Source organism: Lichenostomus cassidix, chromosome 9 (genome assembly GCF_008360975.1).
Source record: "Lichenostomus cassidix isolate B80296 chromosome 9, HeHo_3.0, whole genome shotgun sequence".
NCBI classification, from domain to species: domain Eukaryota; kingdom Metazoa; phylum Chordata; class Aves; order Passeriformes; family Meliphagidae; genus Lichenostomus; species Lichenostomus cassidix.
Window position 1 is genome coordinate 3,881,739 of NC_139490.1, and position 18,586 is coordinate 3,900,324.

The window sequence follows — 18,586 nt, forward strand, 5'->3', positions numbered from 1 at the left end:
AGATTGCAACCTGAGAGGTTCCAAAATTGTAGGAACGGGAAGGGGCAAGAAGATTTGAGAGGACTGGACAAGACGATGCAACACTGCACATACTTTTCCATCCCAAAGTGCCAGGGTGTGGTTTGCAAACACAGAGCCAGGATAAACGATTATACGCTTTGCTAACTTCAGTGACCTCATAGCACAAGTATGTGGGACAAACTGGCAAAAGGCCCTTCTGCTTTATATAGGTTGCTTTCTGAATCTAATTCTGTAAGTGTATCAGGAGGTCTGAGCAATGAGTCTGTTTAAATATGCATCAGCTAACAAAGATACTGCACTGAGCATCTTCAAGGCCTTACATCCTATTTAAGTGCATCAAAACTCAAACACGTTTTTACAGCCAGAGCTGGGGCAAAGTCAAGGGCTGGTCAAGGGCTGAGGGGCGAGAGGGGCTAAAGGGCTCTTTTCAGTTGTGCCCAGTGACAGGACAAGGAGCAATGGCCATAAACTAAGAAAAATGGCCATAACACAAGAACTTCCACTTCAACATGAGGATGAATTTCTTCACGTTGAGGACGGCAGAGCACTGGAACAGGCTGTCCAGGTGGTTTGTGGAGTCTCTCTCTGTGGAGACATTCCGAAATCACCTGGACGCGTTCCTGTCACCTGGTGTGGGTGACCGTGCCTTGGCAGGGCAGCTAGACTGAATGATGTCCAGAGGTCCCTTCGGGCTCTAACAATTCTGTGATTCCCTGGAGGGAGGGCGGTGAGGGGCTGAGGTGTGGTGCTGAGGGCTGAGGGAAGCGGTGAGGGGCTGAGGGGCTGAGGTGTGGTGCTGAGGGGCTGGGGAAGGCGGTGAGGGGCTGAGGGGATTAGGGCTGCGGGAGGCGCTGAGGCGGGATGAGGAGAATGAGGGTCCGAGGTGGGATGAGAGGCACTGAGGGATCGTGTCGGGGCGCTGCGGGGCGGTGATGGACCGAGGCGCTGAGGCGGGATGAGGCGCTGAGGGGAGGAGAGGGGACGGTGAGGAGGCAGGGCAGCTCAGTGAGGGACCGAGGCGGGTCGCTGAGGCGCTGAGGGTGTGAGACGGCTCGGTGAGAGACTGACACGGGTCGCTGAAGGTGCCAGACGGCTCGCTGAGGGACTGAGGCGGGTCGCTGAGGCGCTCGCCGAGGGCGGGGGGCGGTGCTGGGCGGTGCTGGGCGGAGGCGCTCCCGGCGCGCCCCCTCCCCGCCCCTCCGCCGCTCCCGCCGCCTCTCGCGAGGCCGCCCCCCCCCCCGCGCGCGTCACCGGTGGAGCAGACGGGGACAACATGGCGGAGCGGCGGCGGCACAGGAAGCGCGTCCAGGTACCCGAGACTCCCCCTCCTCTCCATCCCTGCCTCCCCGCCCGGCGGCTCCCCCTCCCCGTCCTCAGAGCGGCTTCCCCCGCGGCCTTCCCGCCTGACGCTGTGGCGAGGCGGCGGCTGCGGGCGGCCCGCGGTGAGAGAGGAGAGCTGCCCAGTCTCGGGGTACCGGGAGCCCCTCAGGCCGGGCCGGGAGCCCGGTCCGTCAGGTTTCCCTCAGAATTTTCTAGCACCTTAGTAAACGCTGTGAAAGCAGAGCCGGAGAGCTCGGGCAGGAGCGTTTCGGGGCTGTGGCGCGGCCGGCGGCCCCCCGGCACATCTGAGGCGCCTCCGCTTCATCCCCATGGGCTCTGCGCCTCGCAAGTTCTTCTTCTCTCGCTCACCAAAAAATGAGATTCGGAGCTGTTCGCTATTTATAATCGCCGTGTTGTACTCAGAATCTCGGCCGTTGTCAGTGTGGAACAATAGCTTAGCACCAAAACACCCGGGAGCTGCTCCTTCACCCGGCGTGTCCGGCCCGGGGATCGTGAGCTAAAGATGGGACAGATGGTAAAAGCATCTTAAAAACAAACGTGCCCCAGCCAGGAAATGATGCCGTAAGGAAAGGAAATTTGTGTCTGGAAAACATAAACAAACAGGCGCGCCTAAAAATAGACCTAATCAGCTTTGAGATCGTGTTAAAATGTAGTGATAATTGTGTGGTGGCACTGGGAGGCGAACTGAAGGCTGCTTCGGTGTTTTCGCTTACCTGGGAGCTTGTTACGTCAAGGTGTAATTTTTACAGGGAGTTTTACAGAGTTTTTAATGCGTGTTATGGGCGTGCTTACAGTATCAGTGACCATAACGCTCGTTACTGTTATGTGTTATCAACATTCAGCCTAAATAGTGTTTGTTTGGGGTTTATTGCTCTGCTGTAAGAGCAGATAATATTCACGGGAGAGATCACAGAGCCGTTCAACAATGCATGCTTCATATGTCACCCTTCTGCTTGGTTGCCCTCTCTCCTTTCTGATCCTTTCCCTTCCCAACCCACTTTCCATTCCCCCAGGAAGATGGAGATATGACTGTACTTGTAAAGGTTCCTTTTTTCCCTTTAATTCAAGTTACCGGGACAGGGGGAGAAATGCAAAGAGAAATCAAAACCTTGTTGAATGAGCCCTATTCATCACATCATTCAATGAATTATTGTAAAACATCACAGAATTATTCTCTTTTTAAGATTTTTATAGGTTGTCCCTTTCCGAGGATGACGACACCTCAATAAAATATCAATTAAACCAAACTTAAATATAATTTAATGTCCGTGTAACACCCAAGGCTGTGGTCTTGCAGGCAGTTAAGCACATACTTAATTTCCAGCCTGTTAGCAGTAAAAGTATTTCCCTGATTGCTGGTAATTAAATTGATGTCTGGGTTTGACCACTTAAGGTCGTGGCCTGAATATGTGATATAATTATGCAGATAAGTGTGTATCGTGATAGGTTCCCACTGTAGGTCAACAACAGTGGGAAGACAAGACAGTGAACAAAGAATACTGGTGAATGCCCAAGGGGTGTTCTTAATTAAAGTGGGTAAAACGGCTCATATTTTTCTTGGTAGTTGGTTTGGGTTTGGTTTTTCTTAAGCTTTTTGAACTTTACTGGCATACTTACAGTATGATTATCACGTTTTCAGGATCATGCTGCAAGTGTCGTCTTTTAAAATGAAGTGTGGGATTTTTATTCCTAGGTGCTTCAAGTGTTCTAGCAGTGTGTATTTAATTTAAGGTGATGTTGGCCCCTTAAAGAGATTATTTATCATACTGCATACAAGTCTGACATTTGAATACCCTGCTGTCATTAAGCAGAGCTGTATTTCTTGACAGGAGTGAGGTTCTTGGGAGAAGTTGGCATATTTAGCTGTGGAAGAGGCTGATGTAATGGAGTTCAGTTACAAATACCATGTGCACAGAACCCGGGTTTGGAATGAACTTTATAGGATTTTTTGCCTGCCATCAAGATTAGAATCATGGTAGTTAGGTCAGATAGCTAGACATGAAAAAAGGCTCAAAAAATAGTTCATAGTTCTGTCTAGCCTACTGTGTGTTTCCCATCGGAAGCAGTCACAGGAAGGATGTGTTTTATGGAATGCATTTCATCAAAAGACACGTTGCCCAATCTGTGTTGCATAGTTTAGCCTCTTCCTGTGGTAGGTACAAAAGTTGCAAAAATTTTCACTTGAGAAGTTTGAACAAAGATATTTTAGAGGTAAAATTTTCCAAGTGTCATTCCTGGTGGTAATTTAACTGTAAGCAATACAGAGATTAATTCAGACATGCAGTAGTGAAAGAAGGCTGGTCTGTAAGATGCAGGTTGCTTACCCAGTGGCTCCCACTTGATTCAAGTGTCTGAAATCAAGAATGCTTGCTGTGTATAGAGGACTTACTGAAAGAGAAACAACATATGTTTTCTAATGGCTAGTTTAATCTTTTTATTTTAGACAGCTACATCTCTAAAGATGGGAGATGGCTTTGAATGCCTGTTACTCCAGCAACCTGATCAAAGCTATTTCACGTCTTGGAACTATATATTTTTCCATACGTGTCCTGAAATTCTCACTTAACCACAAAACGTTGAGCGTTGGTTCCTTTGACAGGCGGTCGGCCGGGTAACACGTGGCACTGTGCTGGCAGCTCTGCAGTTTGACTGTTAAATAGGCATTAAGTTTTCATTACCTTGGCTGCATTCCACATGCACAGTTTTAGTCTGCCCGTGTCAGGTTTTGGGCTGATCTTTGCGTTGGGATTAACGGCGCTTGCGTCGCACCTTAGTGCCTTGTCCTGCACTCCAGAAATGTTAATGCACATAAATACTGCTCCTGAAAACAGAGCAAACAGCTCCTGGGCACTTTGGGGGTCGATGTGTCACTGCAGATTGATGGCTGAGGTGGCATCAGTGACATTAATGACAGGTACTTTCCTTGTTGACTTTTTTCCTTTGATTCAAGCTCTGAGATTCTCCTGATGAAGGACATCTACTAATCATTAACTGTTGTAGCCTGCAGTTGTGTCCTGTCATGATTTGGGTTTTGCTGAAAGGAAAATGCAACAGCTTCATTGCTGCTCCTGTGCTGCAGTTTTGTGTGAAGTACTCTGAAAAGGATCTGCAGAAAGAACAATATAATGGTTTTCCAGTAATGCATATTTTACTCCAGCTTCCCCCTTTATCTTTATTTTCTTAATAAATTGTAGTAAAGCAGAGTGGGATGATCACAAAGGAGAATGGTTAAATTACGTCTTTGAAAGCTGAGTGGTATCAGGTGATAACAGGAGGAAAAACAAAGATCAAGGGGGCAACAAGGGTAAAAAAATGGGAATTAAAAGTAGCAGCCTGAGTTGTCGTTAAAATAAGAATCAGTCTATTGGAAATCTTGAGTTACATTTTTGGAGGTGGGAAGGGAAAAAGTCAAAACAGCTGGCCTGGGGTTGGAAGGGGACTGAAGCTGGCGTGTTTTGGCTTCAAAATACTGTACATTGCTCCTTGGATCTGTTTTCAAACTCTTCATGTTTACAGCTTTTCCTCAAAAAAACTAGCAGTGGTTGAAAAGAAAGAGGGAAGAAAACAAATACTTCTGTTTCCATAGGATATGTACTGGACTGAAAAACATCTGCTAATCTTTATCTGTAAAGAAAAGTTAATGTTTTGTGGCCAGCACATGGCCATGGTAATCCAGAAGAACTGGTTTCTCCACATGGCTCTGCCACAGTTTCTTTTAAGAGACCTGGGGCAGTCCTTGTACTGGTCAGCAGTGCAGGAGTCGGGCAAGTTTATGTTTATTAGTCACTGAAGAAAATAGAGATGGACTCCTAAGAGCAAGTCCTGGTGTGTTTGTTTCTCCCCCACCCACTCCAATCATGCTTGTTCTTTGTCTATGGCACATTGGTTTATTTTAGGCAAAGCACAAATATCTCAGCAGCACCTATTCCCCTGGCACAGAACATCCACTCTGATGCCCTGACAGTCAACAGGGAAGGGTAAAAGGTAATGCTGCAGTTCAGCCCAGGTCATGATGTGCTCAGCACATCTTGAGAGAAGGATAATACAGTTGTAGTGTCTTTATAATGAGGTGTGTGGAATGGAATCTGCACTGACATAGTGTCATTTTTGACATAGCCTCAGCTTGAAAATCAGGCACCGCATGATAAATGTGCTTGAATTTCTTCTTTTCCTTATCTGAAAACTGTATAAACCATTAGGCTTCAGTGCTCTGCTTTGAGGGATAGTGTTCTGAAAATCTAAGAGCAAAGAATACTAGATACTAGTTCTATTGAAATAAAAAAATTTTGATGACCCTTTTGAAACAGAGGAGCATAAATCCTTGTAATGTATTTGTCTGAGCACAGAATGATTTGTCTTGCTAGTGACATTCATCATTTACTCTCTTCTGATTTTTCCAGAAACCCTGTTTATGTTACCAAGTTGTGGAAGGGAAAATGTCCTGTTTTGGGTCATACCTGCCTTCCTGCAACTGTGATACAAAGAGGGAATAAAAAAAGTGCAATTTTCAAAGCAGAAATGTGCTCTGCCCTTTTGTCATCCATTGAGTGTTCCAGGAGTAGGAAAACCTGAATAAGTCATGCTTGGGTAGAGCTGAGGGGGAGAAGGAAGCTCATGGGCACTCTGGTTTCAGTAGCTCAGTTCAGATGCTGTTTGGGATGAGTTCAGGCCTCTCTGGTGCTGCAGACCCAGCTGGAGGTTGAATTAACTGGGAACTACATCAGTGTATTGAAGTCCAGAATCCACTGTGCTGTACTTCAATTTGGGAGATAATGGTAAATAACTTGATTAGAATTTTCTCTTCAGTGAATCTGGAAGGTCCTTCAGTTTGAAAAATCTCAGTGTCCTTTTATGAATTCATATAGGGAAGAATTGTGATTGAGGATTGTTCTTAAAAATTTAAAATGTCAGTGCATTTCTAGCAAGTCACTAGGCTGAGCACTGCTTCTTCTGTCAGTAGGTGGAGTTCTTCTGTCTAGACAAGTAAGAAATTTGGTTTGATTTTATTTTTAATGGCATTCTCCCAGAGTTTGCAAGTTACCAGAGATTGTAAATCTGTAGATTTTATGTGCTGTCTAGTGACAACATACATTTTTCAGTATATAAAACTGAAGTAGATCTAAGAGTCAAAAAAATCTAGAGCAGAAGTATTTGACACTATCCTACCTTTTTATTATTTTATAATCATTTAATCATAGAATTTTAACATTTTACAAGATTTTAGAAATAGATTGCCTAAGATGTTTCTTGAATCTTTCTGTCCTTATAAAAGCAAATTCTGAGTAGCAGGAAATTTTCATACTCTTCTTAAGACTTTGTTACCTGGTTTCAAGTTCTGTAATTTTTTCAGAGCTATTAATTTGTATAATCTTTTCCTAAATGCCTAAGGAGACTTCAAGTGCCTGGGTTTGGGCTATTTTTGCAACTGAACACAAAGTCTGGCTGAACTACAACTTTTAAAAGTTGTGCCCAGGGTAATTAACTTGCCAGTGCTTTGGTTGGTTTCATTTAATGATGGAATATAATATTATTTTCTGTCAGTCATCTACTTTAATATTTTAACAGAAGCCTTGCTCTGCAAACAAAGGGATGAAAACAGGATGAAAAATGGGGATTAAATTGCAGGGGACACTTTCTCAGAATGAGCTCAGTTAAACTGTGGCAGTCTCTCTCACAGGGAGGCTTTTTTTGTTTGGGCTGTTATGAAACTATCCCTCATGAAAGGACAAAGCAATAGAAAGAAAGGAGCAATAAAAAAAAATCTCCTGGTGCCAGCCCCTGCCTGTGTAGTGCATCACATGACCCAGCAGGATCATAAATATTTTAGGAAGAAGGAGAAAAACCACCTTAGCAGAGGAATAACACTGATATGAATATCTGCAGCTTCTCTGACTGTTTTACTGTCTGTGTTGTGAAGAACATTTGCCCTGTGAATTGTTCCAAATTTCATTTGCTGATAGGAAGTACTAGAAAGGCAGCATTTCACACACAGCTGCTGCCTGCAGTCCCCAGTCTCCTGGTGTCTAAGCCTGTGTGGTAATGATGTGGCACAGTCACTTGTTTTATTTCAGTGCATTGCAGCTCATTCTGTTGTTATTAAATTACTCTGGTACCAGATTTGGTGGTTTGGTTTGATTTACAGTTATTGGTACAACTGTACCATGTAAGAGGACCTGAAATCACAGAACATAAATTATGTCTGTACATGCACTGTCAGGGAACAGTTTTCTTATCAGATTTTTTTTAAAATTTAAAAATAAAAAAAAGGATTGAACATGCAGAAGGAGATAATATCCATTTGAGGACTGTTAGGATCATCTGGCCTAATTTGGGCATATGTTTTTGAAACTAACCGGTGAGTGTAAGCATATTTCTGCTTTCATATGGAGGATTTAGACTTTTTTAAAAAGTCTCAGAACTAACAAACTGTGGAGTCTTTAGGTCATTTGGATACCTTGTGCCTGTATTATTCATTTTTAAATTGTCATCTGATAGGAAAAGCAACAATTTCCTATAGAAGGATACTCATTAACCAGTTGGTTTTGAAAGTTAGCTGTTCAAAACTGTTGAAAATTAACAACTCATACCATCTGAAGCTTTTATTCTGGTGTAACCACATCTATTTGACCTTGCATTTCCATTTAACATGCTGCTTGTGATATTATCATTATACATCTTAAAAGCAGTAATGGAGGTTGTATATGTTTATTGACCTTTAGGAAAATTAGGTCTTTAAATAGACTCTGAAACTTTTATTCCTGTAAATGACCAGTCTGGTTTGTGGCTTATATAATCTATGTCTTCAGACAGCATGAGAGGAGCAGGTACAGAAAAGGCACTGCAACCTGGAAAGCTGTCCCAGTGTTTCCCTGTTATTGATCCACGAGTAGCAGCAGGGGTTGGAGAATTAAACCTTATGGATTAAAAGAATTTATGGAAAAGAATTTTGAGGAAGTTAGCAAAAGTTATTTTAATATCTGTGGATATTAAACTGTGGGTTTTTTCAGATATGTTTTTGTGAAGCAGGAACATTAGAAATGTTTTCTGTTCCCTGCTTGCAGATACCAGATCTTGATTTTACATAACTGAAAATGCCCATCTCCATCCTTCTGCCTTACACATCTCAGAGTTCTGTTACCTCTCTGCAAGGTGGTAAAAGCACAGAATTTGTGAATGTGTGCAGACTAAGAGCTCCTGTGCTTTTATCCTGCTGTTCCTACTCTGCAGATTGGAAGAATCTCCTCAAGGGTACTCTAAAGTCTAAGTCGTTCTGTAGTCATGCAGTGGCAAAGAAATTTTCTAGCCAAATCTTTCAGCTTCTTTTCAACATGCTTTTCTCCTTTTCATGTGAAATTTGGGCTGCTCTGTGTTCTGTCAGAGTGCCTATATTGCTGTCTTTTCATACACACTCATTTCTTACTCTGTTTTTAATTTGTTCCAAGCTTCACAACTGTTTCCATCCCAGCTGTGTGCCTTAAGCAGCTTCCCATGTGTTGCTTTCCTATTGGGTCTTTCTTTAATTTGCTCTTTTTACAGATCTGCTAAAGGAGTTTGTACTCCTTTCTTTCAGCTCATCTAACTTAAGAATTTCTGCTTTTTTTGCTTCATGTAGGCAGAAAGTTCTCGGGAAAAATGCCTTGATCTATTTTCACATCCTTCATATTTTATTTGTTTGTTGTATAAAATATATTTTATATATTGCCATGAAATAAGGAAGACTTTGCACTGTCTGATTTTTTAAGCCCAAATGAGTGATTTTTTAATGTGTTTCAAACTGTATTAATTTCTGACTTTTCCCCCTGTAGGAAGTTGGGGAGCCATTCAAGGAGGAGAAGGCTGTTGCTAAATACTTGCGCTTCAACTGTCCAACAAAATCCACCAACATGATGGGCCACCGAGTTGATTATTTTATTGGTAGGTTTGCTTTTAACCAGAAAATTCAGGTTTCTTCTAACATTGTACTTGGAGGGTGGGAGAGGCTGTTTTGATTTTATTAATAGTACTTTCTCTAACAAGTACTGGTCTTACAGTTTGGTTTTGAAAACATATCTAGGTATTAGGAAGCCATAAAATTATTCTCACTAGCCTGGAGTAAATGCAATAAACTTTTCACTCTGTGATTTAAAGGAGTTTGTTGTCAAGGGGGATATATTTCAGAATGGTGACTAGTCTTACTTTAAGGATTGAAAGGATGTGGAACATCACCAGAACAGACTGGTCATTGTGGTTCAAAGAACATATACTAAATATGAAAAATAATGTTATTAATTGTAATGCATTTTTAATTCCATTTTTTCCTCTAGCCTCAAAAGCTGTGGATTGCCTTCTGGATTCTAAATGGGCAAAGGCAAAGAAAGGAGAGGAGGCTCTCTTTACAACCCGAGAGTCAGTAGTTGATTACTGCAACAGGTATGACCCAGAATAATTCATCAATGTCCTTAATGACTGTAATTGTCAAGAGGTCACAGTTACTTAGGAACTTTTGATTAGTAACCTTGTGCTTCCTAAAACTTTTGTGGTTGTATGCAAAAATAATAATTGTATTTTTATTGCTCTGTTTGAGGGTGGAAATGATGTTGTTTCATTATTTTTGTTCCCAAAACTCTCTCAGGTTTTCACCTTGCTTGGGGCAGCAAGGTGAACCAAACAAGTTTCACGAATTTTGACAATATTTGAAGTTAGTAGGGTCAGAGCTCTCAAATCTCTCTGTCCTTGCTGTCTGAGGAGCAGGATTCTCTACTGCTCTTCCCGTATGGAATTTGGCTTTGGTCCTTTCCAGGATGTTTCTTGTTGGTGATGACCTTAAGAATACCAAATAGTACATCCTGGTGCCCTGCTGGATGTATATATATATATATATATATATATATATATATGTATATCTTTATATATACATACAAATGTAGATAGTTATATACATTTACAGTAATATCTGTTTGTAGCTAACAGGAAGGGAATACTTGCATATGTACCACAGTTTCAACAGAGCAGTTCTGTTCATTGTGCATCACTTACCAATGATCTTGATAAGCTGTATGTCCACTTCCTTACTTTTGCTATGAAATGCATTGACATGAACTTGAAAATACATTAATGGGAAAGATAATGAAATGGGTCTGGTGGCTTTCTGCCTCCCTACATCTTGTGTGTTCATTTAAATCTGCAAAATGCTGCCACAGAAAAGTACAGTTTTTACCCAGTTTTGCACAGATGGACCAAAAAAAGCAAAGCAACAGGCAAGACATGGGATAAGTTGGTCTGGTGTATGTAGCTGTAAATAGAGCAGATGATGGTGACCTTGCCTTTCAGTCATGCTAGTCATGATTGTGTTAGAGATAATCTAGAATGGTGTCTAATAACATAATTGAGTGTAAATGTTGTTCTCACAGCTGCACTTAAATTGATCATTTAACTTTTTTCATTTTAAGACTCCTGAAAAAACAGTTCTTTCATCGAGCATTGAAAGTGATGAAAATGAAACCTGACAAGGATACAAAGAAAGAAAAGGAAAAAGGAAAGGCTGAGAGTGGGAAAGAAGAGGAGAAAAAGAGCAAGAAGGAAAGTGGCAAAGATGAAAAAACTAAGAAGGAGAAAGACAAGGAAAAGAAAAAGGATGGTGAAAAAGAGGAGTGTAAGAAGGTAAGTACTCTGTGTAAGACGAGGCAAACCTGTAACAAATACATCAACCAATTGTTAAGATTGCACTGGGTCAAAAGTATAGGTGGTTATTCTAAAATATGGCTTGCTTTTTTGTCCTGTTTTCATCTCTAAAATATGTTGCTTTTTTATTACCTCTTGAGTTTTTCTTATTTTGATCTAGATCAAAAAAGAGGCTTCAGTTTCCCTTTGTGTACCTTGTCATCTTTTAATGTGGGCTGAGTTAATCAAAACCTGTTTCTCTCCAGTGGCAGCAGGCAGGGAGGCTGTGTACATCAGTTACCATAGAATGACACATGTGCACGTGACCAAACATCCAAACCAGTGCAGCTGCACGAGTGAAACACAAACAGTTTTGCAATGTTTGGTAACAAGAATGTTTGGAATGTCATATTTGGTATGTGGGGCCTGTACTGGCTGTGTGACAGTGGCCGTGTTGTGTCACAGCTCTGTGGCTGAGCTGCATCCTGCCTCCTTTCACCTCATCTTCCAAGTTTAAACTATTATTACTCTATGGGTTTTAATGTGGTTTGGGATTGTTTTCATTCCTGATTGGTTTTATTACTTATTTATTATTAGAACAGAATTTCTAAAATGTTGGGAAACTGCAGGAGAAACTCGATGAATGAATATGGTGTTTCTTCTATATACAGTGGTCTGTATCAGTGAGAGTCAGTGGGATAGTGCTCCAAAGTTATTCCTATTCAGACATTCCTAAGTGAAATAATGGCACATCTAGTGAGAGTTATAGTCTGTCTACAAAGGTTTGGGTGTCAGAAGAAACCTAATGGGCTAATAAAATAATTATAAACAGAACAATCCCACTGCAGTCCCAGCACAGAAGCCATTGTGAGATTACCCAACTCTGGAGGTGCTGCAAAATGCTGATTATGAAAGTAATGAACTCCTCCAATCCACTGTCATCAAGAGAGGTACATTATTAAATGTATGTTAATTTTTAAACTAATCATTATTTATTGAACAGATATTTAGTGGATTATATAAACCAGTGGGTAGGAACTTGAATGAAACACAGGACCAAAATCACAAAGGTAATTTCTCACAATTGTATAAGCAAAGAGAAGAAAACAGAAGACAGAGAAGAGGAAGCACAAGATCCAAAAAGAGATTGAGAGGACAGAGAATAAATGAGCAGAAATTGATTCTGCCAGGATGTCCTTTTGGTAAATATGGCATTAAATAGCAAATAATTCTAACCAAGTCAGTGATGATGAAGTGTTGTTCCCTGTTCTCAATCCCTGTGCAAACTTCCTGTTACTATCAGCCCAGCTTTGCTAGGCATTTGAAAACACAGTGTAATTCTGCAGTCACAGTCTAGTCCTTAGACACCAACTGAAAATGAAATTTCTCTTTACTTACAATTTTCCTTTACTTTTGAGGTACCCAGTTGGTAAAAAATAAGGACAGGAGGAAATAATGCATCTTTACTTTAAAAAAGAAAGTGTGAACATGATTTTAAGTTTGTGAAAAGTTATCAGATTAAATATATTCACATATACTAGAAATTAAATAAAAATATATCTTTAAAACAATATATACTGTTAAATGTAGAAATTTAAACATACTAATTTTTGTAATTTGTATATGTATTTATATATATATAAAATAATTTATACATACAATATATTAGGTATAGATAAAATATTTATGTTTGTCCTCAGGATGACACCCCAGGAACACCCAAGAAAAAGGAAACTAAGAGGAAATTTAAGCTTGAGCCACATGAAGACCAAGTTTTCCTGGATGGAAATGAGGTAAGATTTATAGGTACTTCTAAACTTTGGGTGTCACCCTTCTATTGTCAGACAATAGCTTAATTTACTGGATTTCTGCAAACTCCTTGAGATGTTGAAAGAAAAATTAATGAAAATGTGATGGCTGATCTTGAAGCCCTATTTTCAGATATTTGCAAGGTGGTAAGAGACAGGTAAATGTAGGACAGCAACTGAAAAAAAATCTAAAAAGCAAACTTTCTTACCAGTGGTTGAGGTGTTGGTGGCCATGAGGCAAAATGTTTGTCCTCAGGGTCTATTCAGGAGCTGGTGGAGCTGTCCCTGCTTGGGACAGGAGGGTGGGACAGAGACTCCTGAGGTCCTTCCAGCCCTACTTATCCCACAGCCACTGCCATGCCCAAATTTCTAAACCAAACAAGCCTTCCAGGATACCACGTTCAGTTGTAGGAGGGGAAATAAAAAATATCTGCCTGACTTCGTGATCTGAGCAGACAGGTGACCCTTTGGCATTCCTACATGCTCATCCTGGTTTTACCACTGAAATTGTGGCCTTAAATGCTTCTCTGTGCTTTGCTGTTCTGGAAGACAAGTAAGTTAGTTGTTTACCAGCTCTGCAATGTACACAGTCATATTTGTGCTTCTCAAGTTTGGGATAAGTGGTAAGTTGTACTCTGCTGTGCTGATGCTGTGTGTGGCTGTACTGGAATCTCCCCCAGGATTCTTGGGTTCCTTTGGTTATCAAATGTACATGGCAGCAGCTTCTGTAAATAAATCACTTGTGCAGAAAATATGTTTCCCCTTTGTATCTTGATTTTGCTTTTCTCAGTTCTTCTGCATGTCTTTGCTCTGTTTCATGCCATTTTATTGGAATCACACCCAGCTCTGATCCTCCCTGTTGCCTTTACGTGGAGTGCCCATTCCAAACAAGGCTGCAGTACACTATTTGCAATATCACAGTATTTACTGCTTGTCTGAACATCAGTTACTTATCTTTTTATTAATGAGCTTTTTAAAGAACTGCAACTCTTTATTTAAGCTTTATTTAAGTAGTAGCTGATTTAGAGCAAACTCGTGTGTATTTGCATTAGAGCTGGGTTTTTTCCCTTTTCTTCATTATTTTGCATTTACAAACACTGGATATCACACACTTATTGCCCAGTCACCATCTTCAGCTTGTTTGGGCTCACAGAACAGCAGCTACACCTGAGTACAGTCAACTTTGGCACCCTGTGAGAAGCAGAATGTTAAATATTCATTGCATCACATGGAATCACCGCTGCCTCCCAGGTGTCCTGGTAGTTGGTATTGACACATCTGCAACGAGGTTTGCTGGTTTCTAGTAACCAGCAGCTTCTTTTCACAGTTAAAAGCTCAGATTCAAACTGTTTAGTTTGCCAAGAAAAAAAAAAACAAGTTTTTCTACTTCAGAAAATCCTGTACTTTACCAAGAAGCTTTTAATTTGTGGCTGAGCAGATTTAAATGGATCCACAGTTCTCACACAAACATTTGGCTCTGAGTGTTGCAACTGTAGACATTGAGATAACAGTGCTGTGGGACAGAGAGTACAGGGACACTGATCTGAGCCCAGCACAGGGCCTGCAGTGAGCTTTCCAGCTGCATCCTTTGTTCCAGGTGTTCACTCTGTGTGTTTTCTCTCTCCAAAGCTCACAGGACTTTTTGTTTCCACTTGGTGGACTTGGGAAACTTCCTATTTTTTTGCCAAAGTTTTTTTGCTTCAAGTTGTACAACGTTAATGACTAAAGGAAGATACAACCAACCTTGATTCAGTAATATTTCTGAATCTTTGATTTTCCCATCAGTTCTGCTGTCTGATTGTTTTCCTCAGGATTACATCACCTGTCAGTTACCCTTCCTAGGAGTCAGGAGCCCTTGCCCTGCCCAGTTGCTGACTGCAGGGCCTTTTGTTCAGCACCAAGCATTGCAGCCTGGCAGTGAGTGTTTGGGTGAGGAATACATGAGATGTTTGTCAGAGAGCTGTTCTGAGTGTAAACCAGATCGTTTCTGTTGTAGGTGTATGTGTGGATCTATGACCCCGTTCACTTTAAAACTTTTGCCATGGGACTTGTACTTGGTAAGTTGGAGTAGACACAAGTTGTTTATTGCTGTTGCCTTAAGCAGTGAGTTGTCCAGTAGGCAAATGTGGGTTATAGAAAAATATTAAATTTGTTATAAACGATAAATTTCTGACTCTAGAACTTGTATTTGTGTAGAATAAGACACATCAGCTAATTTTATTTTTTAATCTGAAATAGTGTAGATGTTAACTGAATCTAAGCCACTACTTTGAGCAGTAGGGCTCAAAGTAATCTAAGTAATCTAAGCCTGGAACCTCTGTACATGTACCAGGAAAAACTAACGATGCTTCTCCCGCCTCTGTCCTGCCCTCCCTGCTCAGTGATTGCCGTTATAGCTGCCACCCTGTTCCCGCTCTGGCCAGCCGAGATGCGCGTCGGTGTTTATTACCTCAGCGTGTGCGCCGGCTGCTTTGTCGCCAGTATTCTGCTCCTTGCCGTCGGTGAGTGTCGGCAGGCGGGGTCTGCGAGGGCACAGGGACAGCCCAGCTCTTCCCCGAGCTCGCAGCTGGGCGGTGCCACTTCCCGGGACGTTGTTCGGCAGCCGGGCGGATCCTGTATGTGCTTCCCTCCGGCCAGCGGGTGTCACAGTTGTGCCACGGGAAGAGGGAGCTTGTGTCACCTGTTGGTGTTTCCTGTGTAGTGCAGATTCGTTTACTGCTTCTGTTTAAACGAAACAAAACGAACCCAGAACTGCACCTATGAACAGATTCAGTGGCAGGAGTGGTGTCACCAGGATTTTAAAGCTTTCTGTGGCAGAAGGGTTCAAGAGCTAAATCAAAGATCTGTGGCTAGTGGGGTGGGGGAGATGTGGTAAGAACGAATTACTCCACAGAGCTGTTGTGGAATGAGGGGTTTTCCTCAATATCACCCAGTCCCTGGCTAGGGGTGGCCATTAGCTGTGGACACTTCTTACACCATGGTTGTACATTGTGTGTGTCTATAACAAAATCCAAAATTTCCCTTGTTTTCACATAGCTCGCTGCATCCTTTTCCTTATCATCTGGCTCATCACTGGAGGAAGGCATCACTTCTGGTTCCTGCCAAACCTTACAGCAGATGTGGGATTCATTGACTCCTTCAGGCCCCTGTACACACATGAATACAAAGGACCAAAAGCAGACTTAAAGAAAGAGGAGAAATCAGAATCCAAAAAGCAGCAAAAATACGACAGCGAGGAGAAATCAGACAGTGAGAAGAAGGAAGAGGAGGATGGAAAGACAGAAGCCACGAGGAACTCGGGAACAGACGGCTCAGGAGGAGAGCGACATTCAGACACTGACAGTGACAGGCGCGAAGATGACAGATCCCAGCACAGTAGTGGCAATGGAAACGACTTTGAAATGATCACAAAAGAGGAACTGGAACAGCAAACAGATGAAGGGGATTGTGAGGAGGAAGAGGAGGAAGATACTGAAAGTGGGCCTTCACATGGAAAATCATAACTCACTGTGGTTTGGGACTAAGTATGTGCAAATGGTTGGATTTTCTTTGTTGGCTGATCACCAAAACATAGACCATACAGTAGCATCTTCGTTTGCTGAAATATCCATGTTACCAAACAGTTTTATATCTAGTTCCTTCATTTTTTTTAACCATTAACTTGATTACTTGGTACTATGTTAATCATTAATATCCATTTACAGAAGTTTTATCAATTTGACAAGTTTTTTATTGATTGATAGATTGCCCAGATTGTCCTCAAACATACTGAAAAACATCATTTTCTGGTACTTGCATAACTGGTCAATTAGTTTAGCTTCTCAAACTTGCTTTTGTAAACCAGGTAAAAGTTGAATGACCAAATCTCAGATTATTCCTAGTTATACTCATCTGATAGTTAGGTAAAGCCCTTCTTAGCCCACAGCCTTCTTGATATTTTTCTTGATTTTGTTTTCAAAAGATTGTGAGAACTTTCCTGAGAAAACTAGTTTTAGCAGAAGTATTTTGCTGACAGTAGAGGAGCTGGTAGTGCTGAATTTGGCTGCAGTGTTCTCTGTTTCTCCAGCCTGTGTGCCAGCAACCGAGGAAATCCAAACTGGTTTTGTGCATCCGGTGCAGAGAGAGCTGTCATCTCCAGCAGGTGAAGGAAGCAGCGCGGTTTGGAAATGATGGCTGTTTTCTTTCTCCTGCTCCATCATAATTAAGAAAAAAAAAAGTATTCTGTACATAATTTACAAATAAAGCAAACCATTACTTTAACTGCTACTTATTATTTAGAGATTTGATCCAGCATTCAGTTTGTATTATTGAAGCCATGTTGTGGTGTATCTATCAGAGAAATGCAAGTCGAGAGGACCTCACGGAGTATTTGTGTATGATTGGTAGCTGTTCCACAGAAGCTTTAGTTTTGTGCCAACATTCCATGTATTTGAGTAAATTGATCTTTATTAAATGAAAGCAAACACCAGAGCTGTATGGATGCCTTAATGTTAAACCTCTCTGTACTCTGGAACTGGAGTAGTTTCAAGCTGAAGAGGCAGGAGAGTGCTGGTCTGCTCCCAAAGCTGGGTGACTCAGAGCTGATGTGAAATGACCACAGATAACTTGTTTGTAAATCCCTCGGAGGAGCTGGTGTGGTGTCTGTCTCCTGTGCATCCCTTCCCGCTGCCTGTGCAGGATGGACTGAAGGCTTTGGCTGACTGAGCATGGAAGAAGTTACAACTCAGCCTCTTTCTTCTCAATGACCTTATAGATTTGATGTCTCCCCAGGCCACTCAGAGAAGATGAGGGTAAGAGAATTTTTTCCCTATCCTAAATTGCTTCCCACCCTTCCAACATCAGCATTTTGGATGAAGATACTAATTTTTGAGATTGTGCAAATATATACATCATCATGGGTGCGTTGATAAACAATTCATGGATATGGTGTATTTGCTTTTTAAATCTCCTGAATAGTTACTCCATAAGGAAACAGATAAATTGGATCACTTTTTTATTAATATAGCAAAAAAATTAAAGGACCCATTAACTAAACAGATTGACTCCTGGCCACTTGTGTGTTATCACTGATTAAAAGAGCAAACAAAGTCCTGTTGTACCTGACTGGGTTGTGCACGATGTGATGGGGAGAGCAGAGCCTGCACTGGGGCTTCACAGGGCAGCCAAGCCCTGGACAGTTTTAAGAAGTTAATGCAGTGGTTTTCAGTTGTTTCAAGTATGTTTCCTCCTCCAGGTGAAATAACATCTTCAGGGCCTTGCTGAGCAAATCAAGTAAAAATGGTCAAATAATAGAAACTCTGATGTTACCATCAGCTCCCTGTTCAGGGGGCTGTGCCATGTGCCAGTGCTGTCACTTTGATTCAAGTTCCAGACTCCTGCAGCCTAGAAATTGAATTGGCCTTCAACTTCTCACTTGATCTGCTGTGCACAGCTCTGATCTCTTAGGTGGGGTAAGAAAGATCTCGTCAGTGGCTACAGAAAGAACTTCATGACTCGTTACTGTAAGCTAGTTTTCCTAGAAATATCCCCCAAATACCTGTGAAGTATTTTGCAATAATGAAAGAAGTGGTTACAGCATGCCAGTAATGGTAAAGTTGAGTGGACTTAAGCTATCATGACTTCCAGTCAAAAAAGGAAATCACAAAGGGACTTGGCCACCTTTAGTCATTTTTATGTCAGGCATTTCAAAGTTCCTCTGAATGATTTTAATTTTTAACTTCCAGAGTCTAGACTGACCTCATGAGAACAAATATACAGCTATTTAGTGGAAAGTTATT

The 18,586-nt window shown here is 41.6% G+C and overlaps 1 protein-coding gene across 1 annotated transcript; it reads left to right on the forward strand.

Moving 5' to 3' along the window:
- The first annotated feature begins 1,185 nt into the window (after window positions 1–1,185).
- Window positions 1,186–17,843, forward strand: SEC62 (SEC62 preprotein translocation factor). The gene is made up of 8 exons (XM_085068996.1): window positions 1,186–1,330; window positions 9,168–9,276; window positions 9,666–9,771; window positions 10,791–11,001; window positions 12,702–12,794; window positions 14,806–14,866; window positions 15,191–15,310; window positions 15,846–17,843. Exons 1-8 carry the CDS (start codon window positions 1,295–1,297, stop codon window positions 16,310–16,312), a joined length of 1,203 nt encoding a protein of 400 aa, XP_084925122.1. The 5' UTR covers window positions 1,186–1,294; the 3' UTR covers window positions 16,313–17,843.
- The last annotated feature ends 743 nt before the right edge of the window (window positions 17,844–18,586 follow it).

Bases quoted from the DNA above. Each gene is read 5' to 3' on its own strand.
- SEC62 (XM_085068996.1), top strand. From the start codon at position 1,295: ATGGCGGAGCGGCGGCGGCACAGGAAGCGCGTCCAG. The intron at 12,795-14,805 runs GTAAGATTTATA...TTTCTGTTGTAG, and splicing joins TTTTCCTGGATGGAAATGAG to GTGTATGTGTGGATCTATGA. The intron at 14,867-15,190 runs GTAAGTTGGAGT...CTCCCTGCTCAG, and splicing joins TGCCATGGGACTTGTACTTG to TGATTGCCGTTATAGCTGCC.